Genomic DNA, 25,895 nt, shown 5'->3' with positions numbered 1-25,895 from the left:
CTATCTATCTCCTATCTATCTATCTCCTATCTATCTATCTCCTATCTATCTATCTCCTATCTTTCTATCTATCTCCTATCTCATGTCTATCTATCTCCTATCTATCTCTCTCTATCTAGCCATCTATCTCCTATCTATCTATCTATCTATCTATCTAGCCATCTATCTCCTATCTATCTATCTCCTATCTATCTATCTATCTCCTATCTATCTATCTATCTATCTCCTATCTCCTATCTATCTCCTATCTATCTCCTATCTATCTCCTATCTATCTCCTATCTATCTATCTATCTATCTATCTCCTATCTATCTCCTATCTATCTATCCATCTATCTATCTCATATCTATCTATCTATCTATCTCCTATCTATCTCCTATCTATCTATCTATCTCCTATTTCTCTCTCTCCTATCTCTCTCTCTCCTATCTATCTCTCTCTCCTACCTATCGCCTACCTATCGCCTACCTATCGCCTACCTATCGCCTACCTATCGCCTACCTATCGCCCTCTCTCCTATCTCTCTCTCTCCTATCTCTCTGTCTCCTATCTCTCTGTCTCCTATCTCTCTGTCTCCTATCTATCTATCTATCTTCTCTGTCTGTCTCCTATCTATCTATCTATCTATCTATCTCCTATCTATCTATCTCCTATCTATCTATCTATCTATCTATCTCCTATCTATCTATCTCCTATCTATCTATCTATCTATCTATCTATCTATCTATCTATCTATCTATCTATCTATCTATCTATCTATCTCCTATCTATCTATCCATCTATCTATCTCATATCTCTCTCTCTCCTATCTCTCTCTCTCCTATCTCTCTCTCTCTCCTATCTCTCTCTCTCCTATCTCTCTCTCTCCTATCTCTCTCTCTCCTATCTCTCTCTCTCCTATCTCTCTCTCTCCTATCTCTCTCTCTCCTATCTCTCTCTCCTATCTATCGCCTACCTATCGCCCTCTCTCCTATCGCCCTCTCTCCTATCGCCCTCTCTCCTATCGCCCTCTCTCCTATCTCTCTGTCTCCTATCTCTCTGTCTCCTATCTATCTATCTATCTATCTTCTCTGTCTGTCTCCTATCTATCTATCTATCTTCTCTGTCTGTCTCCTATCTATCTATCTATCTTCTCTGTCTGTCTCCTATCTATCTATCTATCTATCTATCTATCTATCTATCTATCTATCTATCTATCTATCTTCTCTGTCTGTCTCCTATCTATCTATCTATCTATCTATCTATCTATCTATCTATCTATCTATCTATCTATCTATCTATCTATCTATCTATCTATCTATCTTCTCTGTCTGTCTCCTATCTATCTATCTATCTATCTTCTCTGTCTGTCTCCTATCTATCTATCTATCTATCTATCTATCTATCTATCTATCTATCTATCTATCTTCTCTGTCTGTCTCCTATCTATCTATCTATCTTCTCTGTCTGTCTCCTATCTATCTATCTTCTCTGTCTGTCTCCTATCTATCTATCTATCTTCTCTGTCTGTCTCCTATCTATCTATCTTCTCTGTCTGTCTCCTATCTATCTATCTATCTTCTCTGTCTGTCTCCTATCTATCTATCTATCTTCTCTGTCTGTCTCCTATCTATCTATCTATCTTCTCTGTCTGTCTCCTATCTATCTATCTATCTTCTCTGTCTGTCTCCTATCTATCTATCTATCTTCTCTGTCTGTCTCCTATCTATCTATCTATCTTCTCTGTCTGTCTCCTATCTATCTATCTATCTTCTCTGTCTGTCTCCTATCTATCTATCTATCTTCTCTGTCTGTCTCCTATCTATCTATCTATCTTCTCTGTCTGTCTCCTATCTATCTATCTTCTCTGTCTGTCTCCTATCTATCTATCTATCTTCTCTGTCTGTCTCCTATCTATCTATCTATCTTCTCTGTCTGTCTCCTATCTATCTATCTTCTCTGTCTGTCTCCTATCTATCTATCTTCTCTGTCTGTCTCCTATCTATCTATCTATCTATCTTCTCTGTCTGTCTCCTATCTATCTATCTATCTTCTCTGTCTGTCTCCTATCTATCTATCTTCTCTGTCTGTCTCCTATCTATCTATCTATCTTCTCTGTCTGTCTCCTATCTATCTATCTATCTTCTCTGTCTGTCTCCTATCTATCTATCTATCTTCTCTGTCTGTCTCCTATCTATCTATCTATCTTCTCTGTCTGTCTCCTATCTATCTATCTATCTTCTCTGTCTGTCTCCTATCTATCTATCTATCTTCTCTGTCTGTCTCCTATCTATCTATCTATCTTCTCTGTCTGTCTCCTATCTATCTATCTATCTTCTCTGTCTGTCTCCTATCTATCTATCTTCTCTGTCTGTCTCCTATCTATCTATCTATCTTCTCTGTCTGTCTCCTATCTATCTATCTATCTTCTCTGTCTGTCTCCTATCTATCTATCTATCTTCTCTGTCTGTCTCCTATCTATCTATCTATCTTCTCTGTCTGTCTCCTATCTATCTATCTATCTTCTCTGTCTGTCTCCTATCTATCTATCTATCTTCTCTGTCTGTCTCCTATCTATCTATCTATCTTCTCTGTCTGTCTCCTATCTATCTATCTATCTTCTCTGTCTGTCTCCTATCTATCTATCTATCTTCTCTGTCTGTCTCCTATCTATCTATCTATCTTCTCTGTCTGTCTCCTATCTATCTATCTATCTTCTCTGTCTGTCTCCTATCTATCTATCTATCTTCTCTGTCTGTCTCCTATCTATCTATCTTCTCTGTCTGTCTCCTATCTATCTATCTTCTCTGTCTGTCTCCTATCTATCTATCTATCTTCTCTGTCTGTCTCCTATCTATCTATCTATCTATCTATCTATCTATCTATCTATCTATCTATCTATCTATCTATCTTCTCTGTCTGTCTCCTATCTATCTTCTCTGTCTGTCTCCTATCTATCTATCTATCTATCTATCTATCTATCTATCTTCTGTCTGTCTCCTATCTATCTATCTATCTATCTTCTGTCTGTCTCCTATCTATCTTCTGTCTGTCTCCTATCTATCTATCTTCTCTGTCTGTCTCCTATCTATCTATCTTCTCTGTCTGTCTCCTATCTATCTATCTTCTCTGTCTGTCTCCTATCTATCTATCTATCTTCTGTCTGTCTCCTATCTATCTATCTCCTATCTATCTATCTATCTATCTATCTATCTATCTATCTATCTATCTATCTATCTATCTATCTATCTATCTATCTATCTATCTATCTATCTATCTATCTATCTTCTGTCTGTCTGTGCCAGCCCAGTGCTGGCTTTATTAATAGCACAAAAACAGAAAGTTATAGTGTCCAATAATGGTAAACAACTCCCTAAAGCTAACAAATCATTACAGTCTAACACTGATGAATGGTTACATAATGTGACATGTTGCTTCCATTACGTACACTGATAAGAGTACAGGAATGTGGATACAATGACCAAATCTGGTCTCCAGGAAATGCCTCTGAGCTTTATACTAATCTAAATGAATCCGTATATAACAAACGTAATACTTTCACATCTATACATAGTTATTAGGTCGCCTCTCTGCTGTCTTTTTTTTCTAAACTAAATAACCACAGTTTTGATAACCTCTCTGGGTATTGTAGTCCGCCCAGTCTATTTATTACTTGAGTTGCCACCTTTGTACCCGCTCAAGCTCTGATATGCTCATCTTGAGAACTGCTGTCCACAATATTCCATGTGTGGTGTGACCAGTGACATGTAAAGAGGAAGTACCATACCCCGCTTCCAACAAGTGAGTGCTATGATTGGCTCATGAGCGTCGTGGCTCAGCCAATCAGAGTCGGCACTCGATGAGCCAATCACAGCCATTTAGTGATGTCATTTACTGAATGGCTCCAAAATAGAAGTAAGCAGTCAGCAGCACTCCAATTTATACCACACTCTGGGGAAGCAACACACTCTGCTCCAAAGCGACCGGTGACCCCTCCGGTCTTGAGTAGAAGATCCAACAAGTAATAATGGTATGGCACTCAGGAACACACTGTAGATCCAGGTTATTAGAAAAAAGTATAGTATACAAGAATCTGCGACGTTTCGACCATATCACGGTCTCGTATGTTCTTTTATATTATGGAGTAAAATAAATCTTTTTGGACTTTTTTCTAATAACCTGGATCTACAGTGAATTCACTGAATGGCTGTGAATGATCAAGCGACGGCTCTGATTGGCTGGCGCTTGATCCAATCACAGCACTCGCTTGCTGGAGGTGGGGTATTCAATGCCCCATCACCAGAAGGAGAGTTCTATGTCAGTGCAGAAGACACGGCAGCCTGCTGCAGCCCCGGGGACCAGCGCGAGAGACTCAGGCGCAGCTGGCTAGGCGAGTATTGATGTTTTTTATTTATTTTTTTAATTTGCTAGGGTTTATATTTTAAGGATGCCCCCCCCCCCCTTCCTGAAAATGGGGGTAGGGCTTATTTTTTTGGCGAAATGGTATATATGGACCCACATACCGTCCTCTCTTGTGTTTAAGGAGTTTTCCCGGAATAAAAAAATTAAAAGGCTTCAAAATTAAAATAAATTGAAGTGGTGATTCTTGGCCTGTGAGTGGCTGAGCAGTAACCTGCACAATGTACAGCATCTGACCACCCCCCATTTTCTGGGTTCTGTACGGTGGGCACTGGGGCTGCAGTGCTGGATGACGAGCCACTGGTATAGAGGAGTATTCAATTTATCTTCATTTTAAGCCACTTTTGCCTCTCTTTTAAAGTAATGGAAAACCCTTTACGTATTTTTGTATCACCTGCAAATAATAATATGTTACTGCACAATCCTTCTGCCGGGTCACTAATAAATATACTAAAAAGAATCGGGCCAAAAACCGACCACGGTGGTACCCTACTAGTAACAGTGAGCCCTCCAGTACTGCCCCCCCCCCATCAGAGTATGTACCATTAATAACCCCCTCTGCTTTCTATCACTGACCAGTGACTTACCTAAGAGTAGAGGCGCAATTTCAGTGTATGAAAATCACAGCATTCTCATTGTGCATTTCTAGTGCATATGCTTTTTTACGCAAATGTTGCATCTGTATTCACTGCATTTTCCTCATGTGCAAAAACCCCACAAGAATGTATATTTGTTACTTTTTTACATGTTCCAATAGACTTTAATGGTGATTTCTGTCTGTCATACGGACCAAAATAAGATATGCTGCTACATATATATTTATAATGTGTGTAAAATACGTCTGTCAGAATACCCTGACGCTAAGCAGTGGGGTATATGATGGACAGAACATACGCCTGTGTGAAAGTGCCCTAATAGTAAAGCCAGAGGAGCAAGGAAGGACTCCTCAGGAACGCTGTCAGAAGTTGCTGTCTGGCTGTACATCACGTCTGCAGCCAGTCAGAATGGCAGAACGGGCTCCACTACCCAGAATCCAGCAGTCTTAAAGGAACACACATTTGGGCTTGAGTTGCAAAAACACAAATATTACACAAACCAAAATGTCCATTTACATAAAGCGGAGCTTACAATCTATACGTGTTATGAAAACAGCAAAGCCTTATAAAAAGCTAAAATCTGCAATGTTTGGTTGTAGCTCGGCCTTGGCGACCATTAGTCAGGTGCTACATAAAGCTTCCGCCATTCAGGTTTTGGCAGTCCAAGTCAGATGGTGCCGTTGTGTGTTAGCAGATCAGCATAGGCAGAAAGGGCAGCCAGAGACAAATAACACTATTCACACCACAACTGCACTAAGGACGCAGCAGTCCGTAAAAGGGCCGTCTTGTGGAGAACTTGGAGAAACCGTTTTTAATAGTTGTGTTCAGCTCTTTATATGGTTCTTGTTTGATTGTTTTTGTAAACAGCTGACAGTTTGTAAATGTGGTAAATAATAATAACTTGGAATAGGGGGGTAATTCTGACTACGACTGATATATATTAGGAGAGCTTTAAACTAGAACAATATGGGAAGAGAAGTGAAAGGCAAAAATATACAGCTAATTAATACATTTGATAATCTCGCTATTAGAATTGAGAAGAAAGGACAAAGACAAAAAATTCTGAAGGCAAGTAGAGGAGCAAGAGACCCCGATCACAAACTAACATGTTTCTACACAAATGCCCAGAGCATGGGAAGCAAACAAGGAGAATTGGAGCTCCGAACACAGGAAGAGAAATATGATGTCATCGGCATCACGGAAACTTGGTGGGATGATACACGTGATTGGGTACAAGGCTTGAAGGATACAATATATTTATAAGGAACATACCTAATAAAAGGAGAGGAGGTGTTGTGTTGTATGTTAGGAGAACATTCATCTCCACCGAGAGCTTCAGAGCTGGGAGTTCTGTAGAAACTGTTTGGGTAAGAATACAAGGAGAGAACAACAGAAAGGACACCATTGTAGGCATTTACTATAGGCCGTCTGGACAAGCAGAAGATATGGAGGAACTCTTTCTACATCACATGGCCAAGCTGTCAAAGAAGCCCAACATAGTGATCATGGGAGATTTTACCCATCCAGACATTTGTTGGGAATCTCAGGTAAAAGTAATGGATCCAACAGATTCTTATCCACTCTTGCTGACAACTTTATCTTCCAGAAGGTAGAAGAGAAAACAAGAGGATCTGCTATCTTGGACCTAATTCTTACCAACAGGGTGGGAATGGTTGAGGAAGTAAGGGTGGCTGGGACCTTAGGAGGCAGTGATCATGATATCCTTGGATGTTGGATAACAAGGGGAGGAAGACCTGAGAAGACTCAGACCTCAAGGTTGGATTTCAGAAAGGCAAATTTTACTGAACTCAGAAAGGGGGTAGGAAGAATCCAATGGCTGGATGCTCTTAAGGACAGAAATGTCCAAGAAGGTTGGGAAATATTGTGAAATGAGATTCTCAAAGCACAATCGTTACCAATCCTTAAAAGAAGGAAGAATGGGAAGCATTTAAAGAGACCCGGATGGATGAACACAGAACTTGTAGACCTGTTAGAGGAAGAAAAATATGTTTATCTGATAGAAAGAGGGGGAATATCTAAAGAAAAATATAATGGGATCTGCAGAAACTGTAGGGCAAGTGTCAGAAAAGCTAAAGCTAATAATGAATTGAGACTTTCAACAGAGGCAAAAGCCTTTGGGGGGGGGGGGTATATCAAAAGCAAAAGAAAAGTCAAAGATACTATTGGATGCTTACAAGATGAAAATGGTGAATTGGTTAAGAATGAAGTTGAGAAGGCCAAACTTTTGAATTCCTATTTTGTATCTGTTTTCTCTCAGAAAGTAGATGAAACATCAGCTGATCTTCCTTGTGCTATTGGGGGAATAAAAGAATGCAGGCTATCTGTAAGCAGAGAGATGGTGAGGGAACACTTAGCTAACTTACATGAATTCAAGTCCCAAGGTCCAGATGAATAACATCCTAGGATACTAAAGGAAGCAGCGGAGGTTTTGCTGAACCACTCGCCATAATCTTTGAAAATTCCTGGAGAACAGGAGAAGTCCCAGAAGATTGGAAAAGGGCAAATGTTGTCCGTATCTTCAAGAAAGGGAAGAAGGTGGATCCAGGAAACTACAGACCTGTGAGCCTGACTTCTATACTGGGAAAGATCTTTGAACAAATTATTAAATAGCATGTATGCAAGTACTTGGATGAAAATGGAGTAATTAACCAGAGCCAGTATGGGTTTGTAACAAACAAGTCATGCCAGACTAATCTAATTTCCTTCTATGACAGAATCACCGACTGGGTTGATCAGGGAAATGCAGTGGATATAGTATATCTTGACTTTAGTTAAGCATTTGACTAAGTATCTCATACCATACTTATTGAAAAAATGACCAAATATGGGATTGACAAGGCAACTGTTAGGTGGATTCACAACTGGCTGAGTGATCGTACTCAAAGTGTGGTCATAAATGGCTGCACATCCAAGTGGAAGAATGTATCAAGAGGGGACCACAAGGCTCTGTCCTAGGCCCAGTGTTGGTCAACATTGTTATAAATGATCTGGAGGAGGGAATTGATGGGAAACTGATCAAATTTGCCGACGACACAAAGCTAGGAGGGATAGCTAACACTAGAGAAGAGAGGAAGAGTATTCAAAAAGATCTAACAAAAATTGCACAGTGGTCAGCGACTAACAGAATGGTATTTAACAAGGAGAAGTGCAAAGTCCTACATCTGTGCAAGAAAAATGAAAAAATCACATACAGAATGGGCGGAATTGGGCTAAGGAGCAGCACATGTGAAAAAGACTTGGGTATACTAATAGATCATAGACCGAACATGAGTCAACAATGTGATGCAGCAGCCAAAAAGGCAAACACAATTCTGGGATGTATTAAGAGAAGCATAGAGTCTAGATCCCGTGAGGTCATTATCCCCCTCTACTCTTCATTAGTCAGACCTCATCTGGAATACTGGGTCCAGTTCTGGGATGTATTAAGAGAAGCATAGAGTCTAGATCACGTGAGGTCATTATCCCCTCTACTCTTCCTTAGTCAGACCTCATCTGGAATACTGGGTCCAGTTCTGGGCGCCGCACTTTAAAAAAGACATAGACAAACTGGAGCAAGTTCAGAGACGAGTTACCAAGATGGTGAGCGGTCTGCAAATCATGTCCTATGAGGAACAGTTAAAGGATCTGGGAATGTTCAGCAGAAGAGAAGGCTGAGAGGAGACCTAATAGTGGTCTACAAATATCTGAAGGGCTGTCACAGTGTAGAGGGATCAGCCCTATTCTCATCTGTACAAGGAAAGACAAGAAGCAATGGGATGAAACTGAAAGGGAGGCGACACATTAGATATTAGACAGTGAGGGGGATCAATGAGTGGAACTGGTTACCACGGGAGGTGGGGAGTTCTCCATCAAAGGAAGTGTTCAAACAGAGGCTGGACAAATATCTGTCTGGGTTGATTTAGTGAATCCTGCACTGAGCAGGGGGTTGGACCTGAGGACCCTGGAGGTCCCTTCCAACTCTACCATTCTATGATTTTATGATCTCCCAGTGTTATATTTGTGCGGCCTCCTCTAGAATGTGCAGCTCCAGTCACCAGAGTCATCTTGGGGAGGACATTATGCATTGGGACAAATAGATACAAGAAATCCTGTGTGCAGTGAGCTGACCACAAAGGAGAAGAGCGACTGCTCTGGAGAAAAGAAGGTTCAGTCTGCAGCACTGATAGAAGGTCTTTACTGTAAGCTGTGAAGTCACTGACTGACCTGAGATCTGAGGTTACTGAGCTGTCGTCACCTCTAGATAGACGGAGACCATTTCATGTAGGAAGACAGAAACCTGGCCAGATGTAGAATCCGTGGCTGGATGTTGGCCCCGCCTGGTCACCACCTAGGGGGATCCTTCTCCTTTAGATTGCTTCTTGTCGTTTATGGCTTTTTGACCTCCATCTGGATAATCTTGTCTTCCTTTGTCTTTCTCCTCGTGTCCTGTGGGATCCTTGTAGGAAAGTTATGGTGGAAGAGCGGATGGACTGGAAGAGCCCATAATGGTGGCGGTGAACGGTAAGAGCCGTCCGTGAATCTGCTGGTTATTCTGTCCTAAACTGTAGACTGAGATGTAAAATGTTCTACCTGCTGCCCAATGGAGGCGACGGATATCATGTAGACACCTGCTGGTCTCCTGCTCCTCCAGTCAGGTGGATCAGTGGGTATTAACAGGTTTACTGGAAGCCTGGGAATATGACTTGATGGTTTTCTCTTCCACAGTCTGACTGCTCGGACCTCCACTGCTCTCAAGAACAGAGTGCTGAAGTTCCCAGCATGCATGAAGCAGCACTTGTGCAAGTAATTGGCAAGTTCCAGCATTCCAATTAAAATAAATGGTATGGGGATATTCTTGCACTACTGCTGCTTTATTTGTGTAGAGAGCTTCAGGAACCCTATTTTCCAGATCAGTAGGGGTCGCAGCAGTCAGACTCCCACCAGCTATAAGGTTGTCGCCAATCCTGTGTATTGAAGAGAACTTTATAACTTGTTGCAACCCCTTTGGCCTCCTTCACACGGGCGAAAAAGTCGCATGATTTTGTCGCGTTGCTACAATGCTACAAATTACGGTTATGTGATGCCCATGCTTTCCTATGGATTAATTCACACGTGATGTTTTGTAGCATGCAACATACTGACACAAAAACCTTGCAAGTCTAGTAATATGGCTGTGACTCGTGAGGTTTGGTAGCCCATGTGTTTCCCTATGGAGCCTTCCTCTCTGTTGCATCGCATCACACGAAAACTCGATTTTCGTGAGGTGCGATGCAACTTTGACTGTAGGAAAGCCTAAACTAAGTGCTAGCTGAAGGAAAAAATAAAAAAACAGTATACATCACCTTAGAGGTTCTGTCAGCCCTGCCGCATCTTCTTCCCGGTCCCAAGGACTGTTCTACTTCATCTCTTCTGCCCGGGGATTGAAAATTACCCGCCTCCTGGAAGCGCTGGCTGTGATTGGCTAATGCTTAGCCAATCACAGCCAGCGCTCGATGAACTAATTGCATCCATTCATTGAGCGCTGGCTCTGATTGGCTAAGCATCAGCTAATCACAGCCAGTGCTTACAGGAAGTGGGGATTTTTCAATTTCCTGCCAGTGGAGATGAAGAAGATGAGTGCCGGTGAAGAAGATGTGGCGGAGCCCCGGACAGCGCTTCTAGTTGATGCATTGATACACTTTTTTTTCTGCAGTTAAAGCTTATTTTTGGGATAGGGCTTATATTTCAAGCCCCGACTTGAAAATCCTTACGTGGTGCTGCAAAGTCACGCAACTTTGTAGCGCTACAAAATCGTATTGCCTGAGAAGCGCAGAGATATCACATGGACTAGCGATGCAATATCGCTGCGGTTTTTTTGCAGCGATACCGTGTCGCCTGTGTAAAGGAGGCCTTTAAGTCAGGAAAATTCCTGTGTGAGCAAATGAGGATGCTTCCGACCTCCCCTAAATAGCGGAAGATGATCAGTAGGTTGACCAATGTAAGTACTTTTATGTTGGAGAGGGGAATGAGACTGTGGTCAGGCATGGAGTGTGGAGACAACTTAGCTTCTCCTGACATGAATGTCCGGTGGTTTTATGGGACGTCCTCTGCTCTTTGTGAGGCTGATCAACCCCATATTGCTGTGTCCCTGCTCCTTCCAATCTACTCCTGCAGGCAAGATGTCTGATGGATCCTCACAGGTGGTCTCTGAGGTAGGAGAGAGTCTTCAGGTGGAGGCAGATTGTAATGCTTCTTGCTGGAATGGCTTGGAGCGCCTTCTGATGCTGTGAAGTTAATAGCACAGTGTATCATCATAGCCCGGGGGACATTAATGGCATTTATCTCAGTAGAGGCTACTTGGCTTAGAACGCTGAAAAAACATGTAAAATATACGATTGTGCATCCAGACCAGACAAGGGAATATATGTGGTATGCATATATTCCATTAAGAGGAGGCTAAGAGTCATAGTGGGAGACAAGAAGCCATCAGGATGAGGCTGAGAATATTAGTGGGAGAGACAAGGCCATCAGGAGGAGACAGAGTAGTAGTGCAAGAGAAAAAGCCATCAGGAGGAGGCTGAGAGTAGTAGTGGGAGAGAAGCCATCAGGAGGAGTCAGAGTAGTATCAGGAGAGAAGAGGCCATCAGGAGGAGACTTGGAGTAGTAGTGGGAGATAAGAAGACATCAGAAGTATGCTTAGAGTAGTAGAGGGATAGAACAAGCCATCAGGAGGAGACTGCGAGTAGTAATGGGAGAGAAGAAGGCATCAGGAGGAGGCTGAGAGTAGTAGTGGGAGAGAAGACATCAGGAGGAGACTGAGAGTAGTAGTGGGAGAGAAGAAGTCATGAGAACGCTGAGAGTAGTAGTGGGAAAGAAGCCAATGAGAGGAGGCTGAGAGTGGTAGTGGGAGAGAAGAAGTTATCACAAGGATGCTGAGAGTAGTAGTGGGAAAGAAGAAGCCAATGAGAGGAGGCTGAGAGTAGTAGTGGGAGAGAAGAAGCAAATGAGAGGAGCTTGAGAGTAGTAGTGGGAGAGAAGAATCTATCAGGAGGCAGCTGAGAGTGGTAGTTGGAGAGAACAAGCCATCAGGAGGAGACTAAGAGTAGTAGTGGGAGAGAAGAAGCCAATGAGAGGAGGCTGAGAGTAGTAGTGGGAGAGAAGAAGTCATCAGGAGGAGACTAAGAGTCAATCAGACGCAGCCCTTTCAGCAGCCGGGGATTTTAAGCAGCGTAGGGAGAACAAGCGGCGGCTAGACGCCCCTGAGCCCCGGCAGTAGCGGACAGGTGAGTGCATATTTTTTTTATTTTTTACTACAGCTATGCGGCCCCGTTGAAAGCAATGCTGCAATGCGGAAGCAGGCTTGTACTCAAGTTTTTGCTCTTAAATCAGAGCAAAAATTCAGGAGAGAGCCTGCTCACAAGTCAAAAAACTCACAAGCTGAGGCGCTCGCATCCCGAGGTATCACTGTACTTAGCAACAGGCCGGCTGGCTAATAAGAAATAATTTATGGAAGCTAATCAAATGGTTCCTGGGCAGATGTATGCATTACCCCTGGTATGTTTGCTGGGCACACTAAAGCACCGCGCCCAGCCAGCTCAAACATTCCACCTGTGAGGGTGTGCTCTTGGAAACCTGTAGAACCACAACCGAACAACCCCATTGCTAGGCAGATTACCTCTACTCCTAATGGGGACTTTAAATAACCCCACTAAGGGGACGAGGTTCCTGTCTGCACTAAGGTTTATGTTACGCCAGTGTGCTGTAGTGCCCTTCTGGTTCACTACCTCTGGACTTTATAGATGACTCTCCTGCTTGGGACCCCATTCTATGAGCCAACCTGCTTTGACAGATTCAAGCCATCCATGTATTACATAGAGCCATTTATTCCTTTATATAACATAACATACACTCTGCAGCGACTATATGGGAGATATAACTGTGCTTTTCCCACCAAATTTATCTGACAGTAGTTTTGGACGTCTCTCAAACCTGATGATTAGATGAGATCTCTTTATTCTTGGAAGTAGAATTGTCCAGTTTCTATGAATTTGGGAACCCAAAAGTTGGCATTTGGTAGCAGCAGTTTAATGTATTGAATAGAATGCCTATGTCGTGATTTCCTGACTGCCTTGCTCATTGCATGATAAAATATCAATTATGTGGTTTGCTAAAATATATGTTCCTTCTTCCAGGTAAAGACTGTATGAGAGGCTCTCGTGAACATCACCTTTTATCTCCCAAATATTCTTGCTCAGAATGTGGGAAATCTTTTAGCAATAAATCCTATCTAGCTAAACATCGGAGAAGTCACACAGGAGAGAAGCCGTATTCATGCTCACAATGTGGTAGATGTTTTAGAATGAAATCATATCTTGTTATACATGAAAGAAGTCACACAGGAGAGAAGCCGTATTCATGTTCACAATGTGGCAGAGGTTTTACAACTAAATCAAATCTTGTTACACATGAGAGAATTCACACAGGAGAGAAACCATATTCATGTACAGAATGTGGGAGATGTTTTACAGATAAATCACATCTCATTATACACAAGAGAAGTCACACAGGGGAGAAACCGTATTTGTGTTCAGAATGTGGGAAATGTTTTAGAAGGAAATCACATCTTGTTCTACATAAGAGAAGCCATACAGGAGAGAAGCCGTATTCCTGTTCAGAATGTGGGAAATGTTTTAAAGATAAATCACATCTCAATATACATCAGAGAATTCACACAGGAGAGAAACCATATTCATGTTCAGAATGTGGGAAGTGTTTTACACATAAATCACATCTGGTAGTACATCTAAGAAGCCACACAGGAGAGAAGCCGTATTCATGCTCTGAATGTGGGAAATGTTTTACAGAAAAACCACATCTCATTATACATCAGAGAAGTCACACAGGAGAGAAGCCGTATTCCTGTTCACAGTGTGGGAGATGTTTTACAATTAAAGCAAATCTTGCTACACATCAGAAAATTCATACAGGAGAAAAGCCGTATTCATGTTCAGAATGTGGGAAATGTTTTGGAGAGAAATCCGATCTTGTCATACACGAGGGAAGTCACAGAGAAGAGAAGCCGTATTCATGTTTGGACTGTGGGAAATGCTTTATGCACAAAGATTCTCTTGTGGAACATCTAAGATCTCACACAGGAGAGAAGCCATTTATATGTTCAGAATGTGGGGAATGTTTTATGCTTAAAGGTCATCTTGAGAGACATCAGAGAATTCACACAGGGGAGAAGTTATTTTCATGCTTCGAATGTGGAAGCTGTTTCACCCATAAATCCGATCTTGTTGAGCATCTCAGAAGTCACACAGGGGAGTAGCTGTTCAGGATGTAGGAATTGTTTTTGCCAAAAATCAGGTCTTGTTAAACATCAGAGAAATCATACAGGGAAGAAGCCATATTCATGTTCAGAATGAGGAAAATATGGCAGGTTTGGAGCTCCATTGTGGGACCTGCTGCCTCAGGATGCCTTCTGATGCCCGGCTACAATACAGAAAGCCATCACTGCTTAATACTGAGATGTTTTGTACAATCTCACGGATATCTTTTGTGTGATATTGGCTTGAGTCCTCATCAACAACCCTCAGCGAGACGTTAAACTCTATTATGAGGAACATTTCTTTAAAGGTGTTGTACAGGGGTGCTAAATACTTAAATTGACTAATGGTGTTGGAACCTTTAATCCCGGCCTGATCCCAGTGCTGGATCGTGTGGTATGACCCTTCTCTCTGCGTATCACATCATCAAGGGGGCACCATGAGGCTCCAGGATAGAGGTGGAGGTGGAGGTTCTGACATTTTAGGTCCACATAGTTGTATTTAAAAAAAAAAATTGTTTGGCTTCAAATTTTTCTTTCTTTAAAGGGTCAGAATATTGTAAGAAATAAATACATTAAAAATCAGCCGTATTGTCCTCAAAATTCACTGCTGCTCCCATTCTGACTGTTCCCTGGTCTCCCACCATTCTCACTTTCTGGACACATAGAAGGTCTGTTAAGATTGCACACCATGAACCCATCCTAACCGTATACTCGTAGATGTGTGATATGAAGACAAGTAAAAACATGCCTTTCTAGGGGAAGGAAAACCAGAGCGATAGGGGGGTAGACAGTGACCTAGGTCTATGTAATAGAAATGGGGGTGGGGCGGTGGGTGGGGTTAGTACAGTTAGAACTGGCAGAACAGTTAGTAGGAATACATGTAATATAAAAAATAACCAAAGCCTTCTAAATGCTACAAGGCTGACCGATACAGCTGAGGAACTGGAAGTAGAAATGTCTGATGAAAACTGCAACATAGTGGGAATAATGGAGACCTGGCTGGATGAAAGCTGTGACTGGGCGGTGAATTTACAGGGTTACAGTCTGTTCAGAAGGGATCGTAAAAAGCAGAAAGTGGGAGGGGTTTATCTTTATGTAAAATCCTGTTTAAAGATATATGGGAGGGAGATGTGGGATCTCTATGGGTAGAAATACATGCAGTACAACCCTCATGGGGGTTTCCTATAGACTACCACTTATAACAAAAGCTACTGAAAAGCTATTATTGAAACACATTGATGAAAAGGCAAATCATAATGAGCTAATTATAATGGGGGACTTTAACTTTCCGGATATAAGCTGGACAAATCACTGAGGGACAAGAGGTTTAACCCCTTAGTGACCATGCTTTTTTTCCCATTTTCATTTTTTTCCTACCCCCTTTTTAAAAATGCGTAACTCCTTTATCTATCCATCGCCGTCGCTGTATGAGGGCTTGTTTTTTGCGGGCCGAGTAGTATTTTTCTATGGTACTATTTAATATACCATATAATGTACTGCAAAAACTTTTTAAAAATTCTAAGTGGAGTGAAATGGAAAAAAATGACATTCTGCTATTTTTCAGTGTGTCTTGATTCTACGGTGCACAACCTGCAACAAAAATGACGTGATAACTTTATTCTATGGGCCAGTATGATTACTACGATAGCAAACTTGTATAGTTTTTTTTTTTTTTTTTGCTGTACTGCTTGTATTTTTTTTCAAGGCTATTTAATTTTTAAATTTTTTAAAATTATTTATGGTGAGGGTTTATTTTAACTTTTTTATTTTTTGTAGTTGTTCAAGGGCTCATTCTTTGCAGGACATCCTGTATTTTGCATTGGTACCATTTTGGAATTTACACAACTTTTTGATCGCTTTTTATTGCATTTTTTCATGGGGATAGAGTGACCAAAAAGGGCATTTCTGGGGGGTTTAATTTTTTTTTCTGACGACATCCATCGTGCTGGGTAAATAATGCATCACTTTGATAGATCACCCTTTTAAGGATGCAGTGATATATATTTTTGTTTTGTTATTTAGATTCTTTTAGTGTAAATATGGCAAAGGGCGGTTTAAACTTTCCTTACTTTTTTATTAATTAGTAAAACAATATTGATCTTATTTGAACTTTTTTTTTAGTCCCCAGAGGGGATAACAACTTGCAATGCTTTGATTGCTCCTGCAGTATGATGTAATGCGAATGAAGAGGTACCAAATATATATTTATCAATCTCTTAGTATGATGAAGTCATAGATCTACCCAGTTGATAGTACTACCTCAAAACTGAATATCAGTTAAAAATCGAGATAAAAATATTAGTGTATTACGCCAAGAAGTTCCCAGCTAGGTCAATGATATAAATAAATTAGCTAAGGAACCCAATAGTACCAAAATTGTCTAACTGCTCATGTGGTAACCTCAAAAGGGGCAGACAAAAATTAGTCACTGACTATTAGGTTATTAAAAAAGGAAGAAAATGGCTAGGTTGCAGACATAATCAACCCTGGTATATAACAGAAAGAATAGCAACAAAGACAAAATCCACTAATAAGGCTAAGAACAATCTCCAAAAATAATAAACAGAACAACCATCAGCCCTGATGGTGGACTGACTGTATCAGAAAGCATCTGAATGTGCCCTACACAGTCAGATTTATATAACCCGAGGGTTAACTCCCACTGATAGGGGCTTGGCCACAAGGTCCAATCAGAACAAGTAAATCGACAAGGGATACACCCATAGTGGGCGATGTTAGAGGCCAGAACCAGGGAAACACCCATCATGATCCCTTCCTCCAGATTCCGATGTGTTGTGCATCATAATCCCAGAACACGTGGTGTCTGTGCATCCTGAATAGTCCCCACCAAGAAAGTACACATGCGCCTTGTGCTGGTCAGCAACATGACGTAATGGCATGACAATGATGTGCGACGTAAACACATCAGAAAGCTAGATACTGGCAGACTGAGCGGGATATTACGCATGTGCCCAATATAAAGTTTGTGAAGGCGCACTTCATAGATCACATAATTCCATTCTTGACGTGCCAGCCAGGCTAGTGCATGTGCCCAATATCTAATTCGCACAGGGGCATATAAACTGGGAAGCCCAAACCTGCGGATCTCATAAAGGTAACAACCGACTCTTGACTTGACCTATGCTGCCAACTACTGACCTATTTCAAATCTCCCTTTCATCTCCAAATCATAGAATGCCTGGTTTACTCCCACCTTATAAGCTATCTCTCAGAAAACTCTGTTTTTGACGCCTTACAGTCTGGCTTCCGCCCTCTACACTTGACAGAAACTGCCCTTTAAAAAAAATGTCAAACGACCTTCTGATGGCTAAATCAAGGGGTGACCACTCCCTACTGATCCTCCTCGACCTCTCCACAGCTTTTGACACTATAGACCACAAACTCCTCCCCACTATGCTTCACTCCAATGGACTAAAGGACACTGCTCTCTCCTGGTTCTCCTCCTTCCTATCTGACTGCTCATTCAGCATATCCTTTGCAAGAACATTGCAAGAACCCGCCCTTTCTCACTGTGGACAAGCTAAAATCGCTCACTGTTGTCCCCCCCCGCACCAGACTCTCCCCCTCCAATCCATCCTGAATGCGGCAGCCAGGCTCATCTTCCTGTCCAGCCGCTACTCGGATGCCTCTGCCCTGTGCCGGTCACTGCACTGGCTGCCCGTCAAATACAGAATTCAATTTAAACTCACTACCCTCATCCACAAAGCCCTCCACAGCACCGTGTCTTCCTATATTGCTACCCTCATCTTAATTCACTACCCTCTCGTGCCCTCTGCTCTACAACAAAATCAGATTAAGTGCCCCTTTAACTCGAAGCTCTCATTCCCGCCTCCAAGACATTTCGAGAGCAGCACTAGTCCTCTGGAACGCACTACTTCAAACTATCCGGGAAATCCCTGACACATAGGTCTATTGGTTAATATTAAGTCCAAAACACACCTCTTTAGGGAGGCATACCATGTCTCCTAAACCAAACCCCTCTGTACTTTGCCTGATGACATGCTCCCTGCCCTACTGACTGCAAACCCTGCCAGCCGCCATCAACTGTCCCTGCAGTCATATCGATTCAGCCATTATATGACTTTATATAAGTTTAAGCATTGTCTATGTGTACAGCATCCCACACTCTCCACCCCGCCATACCGTGCACATCTCCAGCCCGCCATAGCGTGCACATCTCCAGCCCACCATACCGTGCACATCTCCAGCCCCTTAACCTTCTGTATCACCCCATTACTTGTGTGTAATCTAGTTGGAGCAGGACCCTCACCCCTCTTGTATCCATCAATTGATTACTAGATGTAACTGTGATTTTGTTTCTGTTCCCCCTGTCTTGTGAGCGCTGTGGAATATGTTGGCACTTTGTAAATAAAAATGATTATTTTCAACTTTCAGTCAATTACTAAAGCTAATTACCTCACCCAACTTTTACAAGACCCGACTAGAGGAACAGCCACTTTGCACTTACTATTAACCAATGGTATTATTTTATCTTGATGCCACCAGGAAGTCCTGGTGGAGCCAAGATTGACAGTGGGGTGACGCCTCCTATATGTGATTTGCTGCACAACTGGTTGGCCTTTAGGTCCTGGAAGGCCACTAAAAAGGGGCTTCCCCGACAGGAAGCGGGAGCGGCCGTCATTAAGCACAGAGGCGGCGGACCGCAAGCGTGGCCTGCGGCAGCATTGGGGGCGGTGAGCGGGGCATCGCCCATCAGGGAGCACAGAGGCAGCGGCCAGCATGGAGCTGCAGCGTGTGCAATGATGTGTGCCTGCCCTGCAGCCTTAGGGTGAAGGTTACTTTTCTTCTCAGCCTTACATTATTAGATGTTAATGCTGTCATGTTACAGCGGGAACATGGCAGCATTTACAGCTCATAATGTAAGCCTAAGAAGACAACTAACTCTCAGTCTAAGGCTGCTGGGCAGGCACACATCATTCCACACTGTGCTGCTAGGGCCTTCCAGCCTTGACCCTATCGGGAGCTAGGGGTGTCACACCCATAGCTTCCAGTAGCGTCAAGATACAATAATACCTTAACCAATAGACCTGAGAGAATAACAGGGGTGCAGATTTAGGGGGCACCTGGGAAATAGTGACCATAATATATAGGGACCATAATATGCTACATTTCAACTTATCCTTCAAGAGAGAGTTTTATAGAGGAGCTATGACAGTAATAAACTTTAGGAGGGCCTAGTTCCATCAGTTCAGAGATGCCCTTAACGTTATTGACTAGGGTAAGTTTATATCTGCTTCATCTTGTTTCTTGTGTTTTTCCCGTATCTCACATAGGGTCTACTAGTGGCCAAGGTACTTCGTCAGGTTCATCCTTGTCAGGACAGGTTACTTGCATATAGGCAGGTCCCTTCCATAGGTAAAGTTCATTAGGGATAGTTTGTTTCCTTGTTGCGGTGGTCTTTATTGTTTTGTACTGTTCGGTGTGCAGTAGAGTAGTGTTTAGGTTATGGGTTCAGCGCATCCCATTCAGACATGAGATAATAAACCGCCTACACTGCTTTTTTCTTGGTATGGATCCCATTGAGGTTATGGCAGACCAGCTAAGGATGCTGGCTAGTGAAGTCACTGAGATTAAAGGGGTTGTCCCGCGCCGAAACGGGTTTTTTTTTTTTTTCAACCCCCCCCCCCCCCCCCCCCGTTCGGCGCGAGACAACCCCGATGCAGGGGTTAAAAAAGAACACCGCACGGCGCTTAACTGAATCCCCGCGCTCCGGTGACTTCTTACTTACCTGCTGAAGATGGCCGCCGGGATCTTCTCCCTCGTTGGACCGCAGGGCTTCTGTGCGGTCCATTGCCGATTCCAGCCTCCTGATTGGCTGGAATCGGCACGTGACGGGGCGGAGCTACACGGAGCCGGCATCCTGCACGAGCGGCCCCATTGAGAAAAGAAGAAGACCCGGACTGCGCAAGCGCGTCTAGTTTGGCCATTAGACGCCGAAAATTAGTCGGCTCCATGGAGACGAGGACGCCAGCAACGGAGCAGGTAAGTGAAAAACTTCTTATAACTTCTGTATGGCTCATAATTAATGCACGATGTATATTACAAAGTGCATTAATATGGCCATACAGAAGTGCTGAACCCCACTTGCTGCCGCGGGACAACCCCTTTAAGTAGCAGCATCCAGTTTTGGTGGCTCCAGATAAGAAGCCTAGGGTTGAGTTAACTGACCAATTCTCTAGAGATAGACAAGAATTTGTCTCTTTCAAAGAGTCTTGCAGACTTTACTTCAGATTGCATCCTGTTTCCTTGGGGGACACGGTACAGAAGGTGGGCATCATCATCTCCAGGCTGCAGTGGGCTCCCCAGACGTGGGATTTTTCCTTGCTTTGTTCTCTGTGGATAGGTTTTTCCTTGCTCTAGGTTTAATCCATGATAATCGTGATAAAGTGTCATTGGCAGAGGGGAAACTCAGAGATTTACATCAGGGAGACGCCTCTATTGAAGATTTCTGTGCTGAATTCCTTCATTGGGGACAGAGACTCAGTGGAATGACCCCGCATTCTGAAGCCAGTTTTATTGTGGTCTGGCCAATAAAATTAAAGATTCATTGGTCACCTATCCTGTGCCTCGCTTTGATGATGCAATGTTCTTGGCCATCAGAGTTGGTTGACAGATTAGAGAAAGGCACAATGAGCCGTCCTCTACTTCACCTTTCATGCCTGCTAGTGGGGAGGAACCCATGCAACTGGGTTCATTAGTTGGCAACATCAGTTGAGGGGAAAAGTTTCAGTTTAAAGGGCGGTGCTTCGTATGCCATCATATTGGACATTTTGTTCGGAATTGTTCTTGTTGTAGATCTTGGCTGGAGGAACTAGGGGACCTGAAGATGGAAGGGAAGGCCCCTCAAGGTTCACTGATTACTTGGATGGCATCCTCCAGGCTGTTCTTCCCGCTAAGATCCAAGGGGCGTTCATGAAAGATTTCCCCTAACCCACTTCTATTTATCACAGAATGCTGAAACTGCATATGATATAAGTCTCTATAGGTTATGTGCCAATTTGCAATTTTTAACTGATAACAGTATTTCTTTATCAGATACTGATGTGGTGCAAACTGTGATAATGGACCCAGTGGAATACAGAGCAATCACCAAGTTTCTCTACTTGAAAGGTTGCACATCAAGGGAGACGTTCGATTACATATGTCAGGGGTCAGTACAGAGATCTCTCCTATCATCTATTATACCCAGGACTGTAACAAGGGGGCGCTCTAATAACTATGTATAATATATCAGAGGTCAGTACAGAGATCTCTCCCATCATCTATTATACCCAGGACAGTAACAAGGGGGCGCTCTAATAACTATGTATAGATATATCAAGGTCAGTACAGAGATCTCTCCCATCATCTATTATACCCAGGACTGTGACTGTAACAAGGGGGCGCTCTAATAACTATGTATAGATATATCAGGGTCAGTACAGAGATCTCTCCCATCATCTATTATACCCAGGACTGTGACTGTAACAAGGGGGCGCTCTAATAACTATGTATAGATATATCAGGGGTCAGTAAAGAGATCTCTCCCATCATCTATTATACCCAGGACTGTAACAAGCGGGTGCTCTACTAACTATGTATAGATATATCAGGGTCAGTACAGAGATCTCTCCCATCATCTATTATACCCAGGACTGTGACTGTAACAAGGGGGCTCTAATAACTATGTATAGATATATCCGGGTCAGTACAGAGATCTCTCCCATTATCTATTATACCCAGGACTGTGACGGTAACAAGGGGGCGCTCTAATAGCTATGTATAGATATATCAGGGTCAGTACAGAGATCTCTCCCATCATCTATTATACCCAGGACTGTAACAAGCGGGTGCTCTACTAACTATGTATAGATATATCAGGGGTCAGTACAGAGATCTCTCCCATCATCTATTATACCCCGGACAGTAACAAGGGGGCACTCTAATAACTATGTATAGATATATCAGGGGTCAGTACAGAGATCTCTCCCATCATCTATTATACCCAGGACTGTAACAAGGAGGTGCTCTGATAACTATGTATAATATATCAGAGGTCAGTACAGAGATCTCTCCCATCATCTCTTATACTTGGACTGTAACAAGGGGGTGCTCTAATAACTATGTATAGATATATCAGGGTCAGTACAGAGATCTCTCCCATCATCTATTATACCCAGGGCTGTAACAAGAGGGCGCTCTAATAACTATGTATATCAGGGGTCAGTACAGAGATCTCTGCCATTATCTATTATACCTGAGACTGTGACTGTAACAAGGGGGTGCTCTAGTAACTATGTAAAGATATATCAGAGGTCAGTACAGAGATCTCTCCCATCATCTATTATACCCAGAACAGTAACAAGGGGGCGTTCTAATAACTATGTATAGATATATCAGGGTCAGTACAGAGATCTCTCCCATCATCTATTATACACAGGACTGTGACTGTAACAAGGGGGCTCTAATAACTATGTATAGATATATCAGGGTCAGTACAGAGATCTCTCCCATCATCTATTATACCTAAGACTGTGACTGTAACAAGGGGGTGCTCTAATAACTATGTATAGATATATCAGAGGTCAGTACAGAGATCTCTCCCATCATCTATTATACCCAGGACAGTAACAAGGGGGCGCTCTAATAACTATGTATAATATATCAGGGGTCAGTACAGAGATCTCTCCCATCATCTATTATACCTAGGACTGTGACTGTAACAAGGGGGCGCTCTAATAACTATGTATAGATATATCAGAGGTCAGTACAGAGATCTCTCCCATCATCTATTATACCCAGGACAGTAACAAGGGGGTGCTCAAATAACTATGTATAGATATATCAGGGTCAGTACAGAGATCTCTCCTATCATCTATTATACCCAGGACTGTGACTGTAACAAGGGGGCTCTAATAACTATGTATAGATATATCAGGTTCAGTACAGAGATCTCTCCCATTATCTATTATACCCAGGACTGTGACTGTAACAAGGGGGCGCTCTAATAGCTATGTATAGATATATCAGAGGTCAGTACAGAGATTTTTCCCATCATCTATTATACCCAGGACTGTAACAAGGGGGCGCTCTGATAACTATGTATAATATATCAGAGGTCAGTACAGAGATCTCTCCCATCATCTCTTATACTTAGACTGTAACAAGGGGGCGCTCTAATAACTATGTATAGATATATCAGAGGTCAGTACAGAGATCTCTCCCGTCATCTATTATACCCAGGACTGTAACAAGCGGGTGCTCTACTAACTATGTATAGATATATCAGGGGTCAGTACAGAGATCTCTCCATCATCTATTATATCCAGGACTGTAACAAGGGGGTGCTCTAATAACTATGTATAGATATATCAGGGTCAGTACAGAGATCTCTCCCATCATCTATTATACCCAGGACTGTAACAAGGGGGCGCTCTAATAACTATGTATAGATATATCAGGGGTCAGTACAGAAATCTCTGCCATCATCTATTATATCCAGGACTGTAACAAGGGGGTCGCTCTAATAACTATGTATAATATATCAGGGGTCAGTACAGAGATCTTTCCCATCATCTTTTATACCCAGGACTGTAACAAGGGGGCGCTCTAATAACTATGTATAATATATCAGGGGGGTCAGTACAGAGATCTCTCCCATCATCTATTATACCCAGGACTGTAACAAAGGGGCGCTCTAATAACTATGTATAATATATCAGAGGTCAGTACAGAGATCTCTCCCATCATCTCTTATACCCAGGACTGTGACTGTAACAAGGGGCTCTAATAACTATGTATAGATATATCAGAGGTCAGTACAGAGATCTCTCCCATCATCTATTATACCCAGGACTGTAACAAGAGGGCGCTCTAATAACTATGTATTTCAGGGGTCAGTACAGATATCTCTCCCATCATCTATTATACCCAGGACTGTGACTGTAACAAGGGGGCGCTCTAATAACTATGTATAGATATATCAGGGTCAGTACAGAGATCTCTCCCATCATCTATTATACACAGGACTGTAACAAGGGGGCGCTCTAATAACTATGTATTTCAGGGGTCAGTACAGAGATCTCTCCCATCATCTCTTATACTTGGACTGTAACAAGGGGGTGCTCTAATAACTATGTATAGATATATCAGGGTCAGTACAGAGATCTCTCCCATCATCTATTATACCCAGGACTGTGACTGTAACAAGGGGGCTCTAATAACTATGTATAGATATATCAGAGGTCAGTACAGAGATCTCTCCCATCATCTATTATACCCAGGACTGTAACAAGAGGGCGCTCTAATAACTATGTATTTCAGGGGTCAGTACAGAGATCTCTCCCATCATCTATTATACCCAGGACTGTGACTGTAACAAGGGGGCGCTCTAATAACTATGTATAGATATATCAGGGTCAGTACAGAGATCTCTCCCATCATCTATTATACACAGGACTGTAACAAGGGGGCGCTCTAATAACAATGTATAATATATCAGGGGTCAGTACAGAGATCTCTCCCATCATCTATTATACCCAGGACTTTAACAAGGGGGCACTCTAATAACTATGTATAGCTATATTAGAGGTCAGTACAGAGATCTCTGCCATCATCTATTATACCCAGCAATGTAACAAGGGGGCGCTCTAATAACTATGTATAATATATCAGGGTCAGTACAGAGATCTCTCCCATCATCTATTATACCCAGGACTGTAACACGGGGGCGCTCTAATAACTACGTATAGATATATCAGAGGTCAGTACAGAGATCTCTCCCATCATCTATTGTACCCAGGACTGTAACAAGGGGGCACTCTAATAACTATGTATAAATATATCAGGGTCAGTACAGAGATCTCTCCTATCATGTATTATACCCAGGACTGTAACAAGGGGGCGCTCTAATAACTATGTATAATATATCAGGGGTCAGTACAGAGATCTCTCCCATCATCTATTATACCCAGGACAGTAACAAGGGGGCGCTCTAATAACTATGTTCTGCACGACATTTAAGGTTCAATTATAATGTGCTGTAGATCATCCAGTCTCTTTTATTAGGTGAGGTCCTAGAGAAACACTCACCGGCACACTTAGCCTGTCACACCTGTCTATATGCCGTCCATGGATGTAGAAGGTGACATCTGTAGGAGAGACCCTATCTTTCCCCTTCTCCTCTAAGCCTGGAGCGCAATACTGATGTCAGCTGGTCTCTCATTGGCTGGCAGTCAGGTTCAATTTCACTGGTGTAGAGCCCCAAGGGTGGGAAAGCTACTACACAAGTCCCTATGCAGGAGAGGAAGGAATCCGAAAAGTGAAGGAACTGAGGAGATAAAAGGGGGTGATTGTGAGCAGTTAGGCAGACTCAGACAGACGTCAGAGTGGACAGGTTGCAGTCAGTCGTGTCGGAGGAGAGGAGGTACACGCTCAGGAGCAAGCCGCAGTTCAGCACGCTTTTCTTTCATGGTCAAGCGAGGTGCAAACCTGCTCCCTTGGCACCCCAAAGCGGAGGAAAGAAGAACCTTTCTGAAGGTCCATCTTCTTCAAACAGTGAGTCATAGCCA

At 42.6% G+C, this 25,895-nt stretch overlaps 4 protein-coding genes across 5 annotated transcripts in view; 2 read left to right on the top strand and 2 right to left on the bottom strand.

Annotated features, from left to right (window-relative positions):
* The window catches only part of LOC136572301 (zinc finger protein 484-like), a 28,081-nt gene extending 13,205 nt beyond the window's left edge, over positions 1 to 14,876 (top strand). The window contains exons 2-3 of the mRNA XM_066572765.1: positions 9,458 to 9,515; positions 13,166 to 14,876. Of these exons, the coding sequence (XP_066428862.1) occupies positions 9,500 to 9,515; positions 13,166 to 14,304 (1,155 nt within the window). The 5' untranslated portion in view covers positions 9,458 to 9,499 and the 3' untranslated portion in view covers positions 14,305 to 14,876. The remainder of the gene's footprint in view (positions 1 to 9,457; positions 9,516 to 13,165) is intronic.
* LOC136572294 (zinc finger protein 665-like) overlaps positions 1 to 25,895 on the top strand; it is a 343,948-nt gene that overhangs the window by 45,879 nt on the left and 272,174 nt on the right. The window lies entirely within an intron of this gene.
* The window catches only part of LOC136572293 (zinc finger protein 420-like), a 282,528-nt gene that overhangs the window by 116,278 nt on the left and 140,355 nt on the right, over positions 1 to 25,895 (bottom strand). The window lies entirely within an intron of this gene.
* LOC136572292 (zinc finger protein 850-like) overlaps positions 1 to 25,895 on the bottom strand; it is a 722,303-nt gene that overhangs the window by 596,887 nt on the left and 99,521 nt on the right. The gene's annotated exons all lie outside the window — the stretch shown is intronic.

This window comes from Eleutherodactylus coqui, chromosome 7 (assembly GCF_035609145.1).
Source record: "Eleutherodactylus coqui strain aEleCoq1 chromosome 7, aEleCoq1.hap1, whole genome shotgun sequence".
Lineage (NCBI taxonomy): Eukaryota > Metazoa > Chordata > Amphibia > Anura > Eleutherodactylidae > Eleutherodactylus > Eleutherodactylus coqui.
The sequence above is the reverse complement of the archived record's forward strand: the minus strand, read 5'-3'. Positions and strand labels throughout refer to the sequence as shown.